General features: G+C 46.6%; 1 protein-coding gene across 3 annotated transcripts in view; it reads left to right on the forward strand.

Moving 5' to 3' along the window:
• Positions 1-12,467, forward strand: part of tbc1d4 (TBC1 domain family, member 4) — a 160,582-nt gene that overhangs the window by 97,057 nt on the left and 51,058 nt on the right. The window contains exons 1-2 of one of the 3 annotated variants that reach the window (XM_045704356.1): positions 958-1,105; positions 1,512-1,747. Coding sequence is in view for 2 of the 3 variants with exons in the window: in XM_014163748.2 (XP_014019223.1) it covers positions 1,512-1,747 (236 nt within the window). In the remaining variant the exon portion in view is untranslated. Of the gene's footprint in view, positions 1-957; positions 1,106-1,511; positions 1,748-4,057; positions 4,207-12,467 lie in introns of those variants that run through there. The other 2 variants (XM_014163748.2, XM_014163749.2) reach the window with 2 other exon arrangements.

Below are 12,467 nucleotides of genomic sequence, written 5' to 3' on the forward strand. Positions count from 1 at the left end.
AGCACCTACAACAAGTATGCAAAGTTACCACCTTCGCTCACAGTTCACAACAACCAAAACATAGAAATATAGTATTACTCAACAACAATAGCTCCCCTCCCTCCCCCGATCTACCAGTCTTTCACTCATTATCCGGTCATATAATTTTTTTAATTAAATATTCTTACTCAGCACATGGGGCAAGCACATCTCTCCAAAATCAAGGAAGGTGTCAGATGTGTTATTCTATTCACCTTAGTTGCCTTTTCCCACAGCTGACTGTTTGCGCATGTGTGTTCGTGCGTCTTGGTCTCTGGGAGTCTGTGTGTACATGTGTGTACATGCATGTTTTTGTGGGTCAATGTTTTTGTCTGTCTTTGTGTCTCTATCTGTGTATGTCTCTGTGTGGTGTGTTACCCCCTGGCCCCGGGACCTGTGTTTTGAGCTGAGTGAGGCCTCTACTATGATCTGAGGATGGTCTCCGGACACAGAGGCCAGGGTAGGAAACAGAGACGGGATGTGTCCAGCTCTGTGTCTGCTGAGCAATGCCTCAATACTTCCTCTACACTTCCTTGTAAACAGGCCCTCCAACACTGGAACTGGAGGGGCCTATACTAGCCTCTTCACAATGTGAAATGGGCCTGGTCCCAAACCAAACAAATGTACCTCTGAGTCATATCCCAAAGCCCTTGTTGGTCTGTGGCAGCGCTGAATGGACTGACTAGGTTTGAGGAACATAGGAATAATTCCACCCCCAACCTCTCTACAAGCGATGTGGAGTTACTGTATTTAACCTTTATTTAACCTTTATTTAGGCAGGGGAGACCAATTAAGGCCAAGGTATCTTTTTCAAGGTAGCCCTGCATTTTTCTTACATGTCAGATGTGTGAGAGGGAGTCGGGGACGGCGTAAGGGTAGGGATGGAGGGTTTGGTTTGGAACGGAGCTGTGCAGTGCCTTCCCTCCTGTAGTGTGATGCAGTGAGTCACAGGGTGCAGCTTATTAGAGTACAATAGATGAGTCGAGCAGCATGGGGAGGCACACAGGCGGCAGGGAATAGGACTAAGAGAGTTGGAGTGTGTGGAGTCGTACCGTATTGCGTGAGTGAGGACACTTGCTAGTAGTAGGTAAGTGCAGACCTGTTGGCTTTGAAATGGAGTGTGGAAATTGTATTGCTAGTAATTGCTTAAGTATTTTAGTTTTCGGAATCAGATTGGATTCTTTGCAGGATTTGTTATGTATCATAGCAGCAAGTTTTGTATTCTAGCTGTGTTTGATTTCTATCCTAGAGTGTCATTTGGTCTAACTTGTGTGCACCTTAATGCATTCTCCAGAGTCTAGAGTCCACCTCATGCAACACTATTCTGGTCTCAGATCTGTTTGTGCTGTATAGCCAACTCCTGCATGCCAAAGACAATAGGAGTTGGCTATACAGCACAAACAGATCTGAGACCTGGTTAAATCAACAGAAGCTATGGGGTCAGGAAGTGTATTAATTCATCATCCTCATCTTCATCACTCTGTCCCCTCCAGGCGGACGATTCTCCCGGTGACTCCCCACCAGGCACGCCCCCTGGTTTCCCTGATGACGACCCAGATGCCCTCCAGTTCCGGCGGCGTGCCCACACCTTCAGCCACCTGCCCGTGAAGAAGCGCATCTCGTTCAACGACGCACCCACCCAGGGAGTCCAGCAGGGGGGCACTGGTACCCACAGCAAGGCCCTGCTCCGTAGGCAGCAGTCTGTCAACCCCGAACTACTGCAGAGCAGGTAAACAAACAAAGAAACAACATGACCCAACAGGCCATGACACGAAGCACACCACCACACACACACACACACACACACAAAACGCAACACACTTCACTTCCTGTTATCCTTATGTCACTTCCTTCCCACGTGACTAGAATGAGATAAAGATGGACCAAATGGACCCTGGCCCCAATAGGTTGGTTCTGTTTAGTTCCAGTAATTGGGAGTTCCATTTACAATGCCTTCAGAAAGTATTCCTACCCTTTGACTTATTCCACATTTTGTTGTGTTACAGCCTAAATTCAAAATGGATTCCAAAAAATGTCTTCTCTATCTACACACAATACCCCATAATGACAAAGTGAAAACAAATTTATTGAAGATGACATATCGAATTTACATAAATATTCACATCCCTGAGTCAATACTTTGTAGAAGCACCTTTGGCGGCGATTACAGCTTTCACTCGTTTTCGGTATGTCTGTATCAGCTTTGTACATCTGTAATTGGAGATTTTCTTAGATACTTCCCTGCAGAGTTTCTCAAGCTCTGATAAGTTAGATGGTTAGATGGCAGTGAACTGAAATCATCAAGTCACAGATTTTCAATGGGATTCAAGTCTGGGCTTTGGCTCAGCCACTCAAGGACTTTAACATTATTCTGAAGCCATTCCGGGTTTGCTTTGGCTGTATGCTTGTGGTCATTGTCCTGTTGGAACTGCCATGTGCCTTTTTCTCAGGAGTGGATTCTGTCTGGCTGTTGTCCCATAAAGCCCAGATTGGTGAAGTGCTGTAGAGACAGTTGTCCTTCTGGCAGGTTCTCCCATCTCAGCCAAGGAACTCTGTAGTTCTATCAGAGTGGTCGTTGGGTTCTTGGTCACCTCCCTCACCAAGGTCCTTCTTGCCCGGTTGATAAGTTTGGTCGGACGGCCAGCTCTAGGCAGAGTCTGGGTAGTTCCATATTTTTTTCAATTTTCAATGATGGAGACCACTGTGCTCTTGGAAACTTTCAACACTCTAGAAATTGTTTTATACCCTTCCCCAGATATATGCCTCATCACAATTCTATCTCGGAGATCTACCGACTTCATGGTATAGTTTCTGCTCTGACATGCATTGTCAACTGTGGACCTTATATAGACAGGTGTGTTTCTTTCTAAATCATCCAAACAATTGAATTGGCACAGGTGGACTCCAATCAAGTTTTAGTGACATCTCAAGGATGATCAAAGGACATTGGATGCACCTAAGCTACATTTGGAGTGTCAGCAAAGGGGTGTGAATACTTGTGTAAATCTGATTTCTGTATTTCATTTTCAATAAATCCCCCCCCCCCAAAAAAAAAATGTTTTCATTTTGTCATAATGGGGTATTCCGTGTAGATTGAATGACTATTCTGTTTGTTCTATTTCTATGTGTGTAGATGCAGATCTACTTCTGAAGCTTCTCTCATTCTAGCCTGGTGATTTGCCCTAGTCAACTGTTGTGTATACAGCATCTTGTGATGAGGAAACATGCTTTATTTGTGATGTAAATAAGATTGGCATAGGGCCTTTTATAAAATAGCACCTCATATTGTACTTGAATGTGGAATATGTTCTTTAGGGGCTAATGCTAGCAATGACACATTGACAGCTACTGTTATTGAAATATTGATGGAAAGTTTTGTTTTTAAGCTGGAATTCGTAATGGTGAAACTGCCACATTCATTTTACAACAGCAAGGAAGTTACTTTAAACAACTAACACAGTTTTTTTCCTCAGATTTCATTGCACACGTGATAGAACAGCAGAGTATTTACTGCAAAAAAATATATGTTTACAGGATGCTGGATGCTCCTCTCCTACATTGCATCTATAAAACAATAACAAATGTGCTGGGGTGAACAGTGGCACTGTTCTCCTTATGCGGATTTCAGATTTAAGACGCTAAAACTAACTGTCATGGAAAGTCCACACTAATGAGTATGTCACTAACTGACAAATAATTTATGCACCCATCATCTGTTCTACATCAACAATGTAATCTATTTTACATTCTTCAATTTCTTATTATGTGAATGGCTTTCCCACCATAACAGATTTGATTTGATTCCCTTTAAAACAAGTCAATCAGGTCTAGTTTCTGCTCATGAACATTCTTTTTCACACTCACAACACAAAAAAGAACACAACCAACAGACCCTACAAACACAGTCAACATCATAATGTCACCTAAGAGGCTCCAGCCCATGGCATGACTCTTCTTTTTTTTAAAGAACATTCATTTTGCATCCAGACCACATTTATTCCACAATAACCTTGGTTTCTTCATTTTGAACACCAGCCCCGTGTCCTACTCGAGAATGCGCAGCGTGTCGGAGAGCGAGTCCAACTTCAGTCTCTCCTCATCCTTCTCCTCTCCCACTTTCCTGAAAAGCTTTTACCAGGGCTCCTTCGGGTCCATGGGGTCTTTGGCCGACACCAGGACCCTCTGGAGGTGAGAGGGGGAGCATGCTCGCCCCCCTGCTTTGACCACACCTGAATTACCGGCCAGGGATGGCAGAGAAAATGGGAGGAGGGGTTGGTTGGGGGCATGTTTTGTCGGTGGGATGGCAGCAGCAGTTATTTGTTGCGTCCACCTAAATATTTTAACACATGGCTTTTCGTCCCTGCCTATATCTACAGTGCCTTCAGAAAGTATTCACACACCTTAAACTTTTCCAGATTTTGTTTTGTGTTTTTGTATTTCTGATACATATACAGTACCTATCAAAAGTTGACACTCCTACTCATTCAAGGGTTTTGCTTTATTTTTACTATTTTCTATATTGTAGAATAATAGTGAAGACATCAAAACTATGAAATAACACACATATGTAATCATGTAGTAACCAAAAAAGTGTTTAACAAATCTAAATATATTTATCTCATTCTATTTAGATTGTTTAAAGACTACCGCTTGAAGCTGGTTGAGAGAATGACAAGAGTATGCAAAGCTGTCATCAAGGCAAAGGGTGGATACTTTGAAGAATCTAAAATCTAAAATATAATCAACGTTCAAAACATATGTAAAACATCACAGAACAATTTAAGGATATATAGCAAATGGAAAGCAAACGAGGTTTGTCTATGGTGATACAGTAGGTGGGATGGGTTGAGAGTGGCTGAGGGGTGGGATTAAAGAGCTTATGTTTGGTAATGTATTATTGTTACAGTTGAAGTCGGAAGTTTACATACACTTAGTCATTAAAACTCGTTTTTCAACCACTCCACAAATTTATTGTTAACAAACTATAGTTTTGGCAAGTCGGTTTGGACATCTACTTTGTGCATGACACAAGTCATAATCTGTTACAAACCGATTATTTCATTTATAATTCACTGTATCACAATTCCAGTGGGTCAGAAGTGTACATACACTAAGTTGACTATGACTTTAAACAGCTTGGAAAATTCCAGAAAATGATGTCATAACGATGGCCATAATGACCATCCAAGCCGAAGAACACCATCCCAACCGTGAAGCACGGGGATGGCAGCATCATTTTGTGGGGGTGCTTTGCTGCAGGAGGGACTGGTGCACTTCACAAAATAGATGGCATCACGAGTATGGAAAATGATGTGGATATATTGAAGCAATATCTCAAGACATCAGTCAGGAAGTTAAAGCTTGGTCGCAAATGGGTCTTCCAAACAGACAATGAGTCCAAGCATACTTCCAAAGTTGTGGCAAAATGGCTTATGGACAAAAAAGTCAAGGTGCTGGAATGGCCATCACAGAGCCCTGAAAATGTGTGGTCAGAACTGAAAAAGCGTGTGCGAGCAAGGAGGCCTACAAATCTGACTCAGTTACACCAGCTCTGTCAGGAGGAATGGGTCAAAATTCACCCAACTTATTGTGGGAAGCTTGTGGAAGTCTACCCGAAACATTTGACCCAAGTAAAACAATTTAAAGGCAATGCTACCAAATACTAATTGAGCGTATGTAAACTTCTGACCCACTGGGAATGTGATGAAAGAAATAAAAGCTGAAATAAATCATTCTCTCTACTATTATTCTGGCATTTCACATTCTTAAAATAAAGTGGTGATCCTAACTGACCTAAGACAGGGACTTTTTACTAGGATTAAATGTCAGGAATTGTGAAAAACTGAGTTTAAATGTATTTGGCTAAGGTGTATGTAAACTTCCGACTTCAACTGTACGTGATACAGTGAGGGAAAAATAATTTGATCCCCTGCTGATTTTGGACGTTTGCCCACTGACAAAGAAATGATCAGTCTATAATTTTAATGGTAGGTTTATTTGAATAGTGAGAGACAGAATAACAACAACAAAAAACAGAATAACGATTGTCAAAAATGTCATAAATTGATTTGCATTTTAATGAGGGAAATAAGTATTTGACCCCCTCTGCAAAAAATGACTTAGTACTTGGTGGCAAAACCCTTGTTGGCAATCACAGAGGTCAGACGTTTCTTGTAGTTAGCCACCAGGTTTGCACACATCTCAGGAGGGATTTTGTCCCAGTCCTCTTTGCAGATCTTCTCCAAGTCATTAAGGTTTTGAGGCTGACGTTTGGCAACTCGAACCTTCAGCTCCCTCCACAGATTTTCTATGGGATTTAAGGCCTGGAGACTGGCTAGGCCACTCCAGGACCTTAATGTGCTTCTTCTTGAGCCACTCCTTTGTTGCCTTGGCCGTGTGTTTTAGGCCATTGTCATGCTGGAATACCCATCCACGACCCATTTTCAATGCCCTGGCTGAGGGAAGGAGGTTCTCACCCAAGATTTGACGGTACATGGCCCCGTCCATCGTCCCTTTGATGCGGTGAAGTTGTCCTGTCCCCTTAGCAGAAAAACACCCCCAAAGCATAATGTTTCCACCTCCATGTTTGACGTTGGGGATGGTGTTCTTGGGGTCATAGGCAGCATTCCTCCTCCTCCAAACATGGTGAGTTGAGTTGATGCCAAAGAGCTCCATTTTGGTCTCATCTGACCACAACACTTTCACCCAGTTGTCCTCTGAATCATTCAGATGTTCATTGGCAAACTTCAGACAGGCATGTATATGTGCTTTCTTGAGCAGGGGGACCTTCTGGGTGCTGCAGGATTTCAGTCCTTCACGGCGTAGTGTGTAACCAATTGTTTTCTTGGTGACTATGGTCCCAGCTGCCTTGAGATCATTGACAAGATCCTCCCGTTGTAACGGATTGGTAGTCGTGGTGAAGGAATGAGGCACAGGAAGCAGCGAGCACAGGGTAGTGGCGTATTTAATGAACACTCACTCATTAAACAAAATACTCCCAAACACAGGGGATTAAATACACACGGCGTAAAATAGCGCCGACATGAACATGAGCCGTCACAATAGAAATAATCCCGCACAACACGGAAGTGGACCAGCTAACATAAATAGCCCCGCTAATTAACCAAACTAAACACAGTTGCACAAAACCAAAAAGGGAAAACCAAAAAAGGGAATCAGTGGCAGCTAATAGGCCGGTGACGACGACCGCCGAGCGCCACCCGAGCAGGAGGGGGCGCCACCGTCGGTGGGAATCGTGACAGTACCCCCCTCCTGACGCGCGGCTCCCGCAGCGCACCGACACCGGCCTCGAGGACGACCCGGAGGGCGAGGCGCAGGGCGATCCGGACGGAGGCGATGGAAATCCTTCAACATGGATGGGTCCAAGACGTCCTTCGCCGGCACCCAGCACCTCTCCTCCGGGCCGTACCCCTCCCAGTCCACGAGGTACTGCAGGCCCCTCGCCCGGCGTCTCGAGTCCAGAATGGCCCGTATGCTGTACGCCGGGGACCCCCCGATGTCCAGAGGGGGTGGAGGGACCTCCGGCACCTCACCTTCCTGCAGGGGACCAGCTACCACCGGCCTGAGGAGAGACACATGAAACGAGGGGTTAATACGGTAATATGAAGGGAGTTGTAACCGATAACACACCTCGTTTATCCTCCTCAGGACTTTAAAGGGACCCACACACTGCGGCCCCAGCTTCCGGCAGGGCACGCGGAGGGGCAGGTTCCGGGTCGAGAGCCAGACCCTGTCTCCTGGTACGAACACGGGTGCCTCACTGCGGTGGCGGTCAGTACTCCTCTTCTGCCGTCCACTGGCCTCCTTCAGGGAGTCCTGGACGGCTCTCCAGGTCTCCTTGGAGTGCTGTACCCAGTCCTCCACCGCAGGAGCCTCGGTCTGGCTCTGGTGCCATGGTGCCAGGACCGGTTGGTAACCCAAAACACACTGAAAGGGTGACATGTTAGTAGAGGAGTGGCGAAGTGAGTTCTGGGCTAACTCAGCCCAGGGAATGTACCTCGCCCACTCCCCTGGCCGGTCCTGGCAATACGACCTCAGAAACCTGCCCACCTCCTGGTTCACCCTCTCCGCCTGCCCATTGCTCTCGGGGTGAAAACCGGAGGTCAAACTGACCGAGACCCCCAGCCGCTCCATAAACGCCCTCCAGACCCTGGATGTGAACTGGGAACCTCGATCAGAGACAATGTCCTGACGTGGGTAAATAGGGCCTCCGCAGTCTGCAGGGCCGTAGGGAGACCGGGCAATGGGAGGAGACGGCAGGACTTAGAGAACCGATCCACAACCACCAGAATCGCAGTGTTCCCCTGAGAGGGGGGAAGATCTGTCAAGAAATCTATAGGCCGTTGTGGAACGGGGAGGGGCTGTAACTTCCCTCTTGGTAGATGCCTAGGAGCCTTACTCTGAGCGCACACCGAACAGGAAGAGACATAGGACCTCACGTCCTTAGCCACGGTGGGCCACCAGTACTTCCCCCTGAGACTCCGCACTGTCCTCGCCACACCAGGATGACCCGCAGTAGGTAGCGTGTGCGCCCATCGAATCAAACGATCACGAACACCGAGCGGCACATACATGCGACCCACGGGAACCTGCGCAGGCGCAGGTTCCAACCTAATGCCCGCTCGATGTCCGCGTCCACCTCCCATACCACCGGTGCCACCAGCCTAGACGCTGGAATGATGGAAGTTGGATCGATGGGCCGGTCCTCCGTGTCATAGAGACGGGACAGCGCGTCGGCTCTAGTGTTAAGGGAACCCGGTCTATAGGAGATAGTGAACCTAAACCGGGCGAAGAACATGGCCCACCTTGCCTGACGCGGATTCAGTCTCCTCGCTGCCCGGATGTACTCCAGGTTTCGGTGGTTGGTCCAGATGAGAAAGGGGTGTTTAGCCCCCTCAAGCCAGTGCCGCCACACCCTCAAAGCTTTTACCACCGCTAGCAACTCCCTGTCCCTCACATCATAGTTACGCTCCGCCAAACTGAGCTTCTTCGAAAAGAAAGCGCAGGGGCGGAGTTTCGATGGCATACCCGAGCGCTGTGATAGCACGGCACCCACCCCAGCCTCGGATGCGTCCACCTCCACTATGAATGCTAGAGACGGGTCCGGGTGCGCCAACACGGGTGCGTCGGTGAACAGGGTCTTCAACTTCTTGAAGGCTCCGTCCGCCTCCGTCAACCATCGCAAACGCACTGGCCCCCCCTTCAGCAGTGAGGTAATGGGAGCCGCAACCTGGCCAAAACCCCGGATAAACCTCCGGTAGTAATTGGCAAAGCCTAAGAACCGCTGCACTTCCTTCACCGTAGTTGGAGTCGGCCAATTACGCACGGCCTTAACGCGGTCACACTCCATCACCACCCCCGTGGTGGAAATGCGATAACCCAGAAAGGAAACGGCTCGTTTGGAAAACACACATTTCTCAGCCTTAACGTATAGGTTGGCCCGATGTGGTACTAAAGGCGGTTTTCCACTCGTCTCCCTTCTTGATACGCACCAGGTTATACGCGCTCCTGAGATCCAGTTTCGTGAAGAACTTTGCTCCGTGAAATGATTCCACCGCCGTAGCGATGAGAGGTAGTGGGTAACTAAACCCCACCGTGATAGCGTTTAGACCTCTGTAATCAATGCACGGACGCAGACCTCCCTCCTTTTTCTTCACAAAAAAGAAACTCGAGGAGGCGGGTGAGATGGAGGGCCGAATGTACCCCTGTCCCAGGGATTCAGTGACATATGTCTCCATAGCTGCTGTCTCCTCCTGTGACAAGGGGTACACGTGACTCTTGGGAAGCGCAGCGTTAACCTGGAGGTCTATCGCACAATCCCCCTGTCGATGGGGTGGTAATTTAGTCGCCCTCTTTTTACAGAAGGCGATCGCCAAATCGGCGTACTCAGCGGGAATGCGCACGGGGACACCTGGTCTGGACTCTCCACCGACGTGGCACCTATGGAAACTCCTAGACACCTCCCTGAACACTCCTCTGACCACCCCTGGAGAACCCCCTGTTTCCACGAAATACGGGGATTGTGACCAGCCAGCCAGGGGACCCCCAGCACCACCAGAAACGCAGGCGAATCAATAAGGAAAAAACTAATGCGTTCCTTATGATTCCCCTGCGTTACCATGTCCAGTGGCACCGTAGACTCCCTGACTAGCCCTGACCCTAATGGTCGGCTATCTAGGGAGTGCACGGGGAAGAGGGGGTCTATCGGGCACCCGCGGTATGCCCAGCTTAATGGCAAGTCCACGATCCATAAAGTTCCCAGCTGCGCCTGAATCGACTAGCTGGGAAGAGGGAAAAAATTTAGAAAACAAAACAGGTAAGAACACGTGACCAACAGGGGGTTCTGGGTGAATCTGGTGCTGACTCACCTGGGGTGACCGAGAAGTGTTCTGCCTGCCCTCTCGACTCCCAGACTGGCTCCTCCAGCACCGGTCGGCCGTGTGTCCTCTCCGACCACAGCTGGTGCAGGAGGAGCCAGCTACTCCGGTGCCCCTTGGCACGGCCCCCCCTATTAACTACTGACTTTCAGCAGTTAACTACTGACTTTCAGCATGCATATAGGAAAGGGCTCTCAACTTGTACTGCACTGACTCTGTATTGTTAGATTTCAGTGCAGCCTTTGATGTTATTGATCATCATTTGTGACCCACCACCAGTGGCGATTTTAGCATGTCAATCTTGGTGGGGCATAAAAATAATAAAGAGAGTCGCACACTCTATATATTAACTCCCAGAAATGTGTTGGGTAAATCCCCAACGTTTCGGCATCACTGTGCCTTCCTCAGGGTAATGTCATAAACGCTTGAACCAATGACAATAGTGAGGGGTGTGTCATAATGATTAAGTTAATTAGAACGAATTAAGTGAAACTGTTAAAAAACAATAGTTTATGGCATATTGAGTATATTAGGCTATTGTTATCATATGGAAACATAATGAATATTGTACATAATATTAGCATCAGCATACATTGTTTAATTCAATTTCACATATATATTTAATTGTTTCCTATTTCATTTTTGTAATCTTTTGGTTCAACCATAATGCATAATGAGCATCATCATACGGTGAATATATTAGGTGTACGCTGATAAGCTGTAGAAAGAATAAATCCATTTACAAGACTTACAAGATTCAGACCACTAGGGGTTAATGTTTTTAGATAGGATATCCAGTAAGCCTCCCTTTGTAGTAGTAGGATCTCCGTGTTACCTCCTCTCCTTTAAGAGCAACATGCTCAATGCATGTGTATTGGAGGGAGGAGATAGGATGGTTAGCTTCAACAAAGTGAGCTGCTACTGGATAGTCAATGTTCTTACACCTGATTGAGCTGCGGTGTTCAGCTATGCGTTGTTTAATTTGTATTTTTGTTTGTCCTACGTGGGCTTTCCCACATGAACAGGTGATGAGAGAGATTACTCCCTTGGTCTTGCATGAGATGATACCCCTATCAGGGATTTTTCGACCTGTATGAGCCACAAGAGTGTCTGAGTGGGCTCAGGGGGCAGGTCAGATCTCACCAAGATATCTCCAATATTGTGACCACGCTTATAGACCACCAGTGGGGGTTCCATGAAGAGGTGTGTGATTTTTTTTGGTCTGATTGCAGAATATGCCAGTGCTTTTTCAGGATTGCTTTCATTTTCTCTGAACACGTTGTGCTTGGTGTAGAAGACAGTTGTGTTGTTTTTCTTCTTTGGTTGAGTTTTTAGAAATTCCTCTCTTGGTTTTTGAGATATTTTCATTATTGCAGCATCAAGAGTTTTGTCCTTAGAGTGTCTCGTTTTGAATTTGTCCTTTTTTTTGCATTGCTGTGAAAATCTGTCTGGTGGCTACAGATTCATTAAACCCTGCATAACTGGCTATATGGTAGACCATTCTTAGAGGGAAAGGGGATGCATACTATCTGCACATAGCAGGGTATTGTGGACTTTGTGTATAAGTCTGTGTAAATTCTGACTCAAACACAAAGTAGTTATTGGATAATAAGTTGTAAGATGCAATCATTGGATGGAGCAAGGGTAGAGTCTCTCTGCTGAAGGAGGTGTTACAGTGCCTGCAAGCCTCCAGTGTGTGGGATTTTAGTGTACAAACTCTCCACATCAAATTGGCCAGCAGGGTGCCCTCTGGTATCCTTCATAAGACCTCTATCAATGAGATCATGTGACTGGTGTCTTTGACATAAGATGGGAGATTCTCAACCATCGGTTTAATGTGGTGATCCACAAACTTTAAAATGTTGGATGTCACAGAGTCAATGGCTGCTACAATGGGTCTACCTGGGGGTGGAGACACTTGTTTGTGTAATTTAGCAATTGAATAAAAAGTTGGTATCTTAGGAAATTTCACACAGAAATTCACATTATTTTTTGGTGATTTGTCCTGATTCCAAACAGCTTTCCACTGTGGTTGAGATATTATGCTGGAAT

The sequence above is a fragment of the Salmo salar genome, chromosome ssa21 (assembly GCF_905237065.1).
Source record: "Salmo salar chromosome ssa21, Ssal_v3.1, whole genome shotgun sequence".
Classification (NCBI taxonomy): Eukaryota; Metazoa; Chordata; class Actinopteri; order Salmoniformes; family Salmonidae; genus Salmo; species Salmo salar.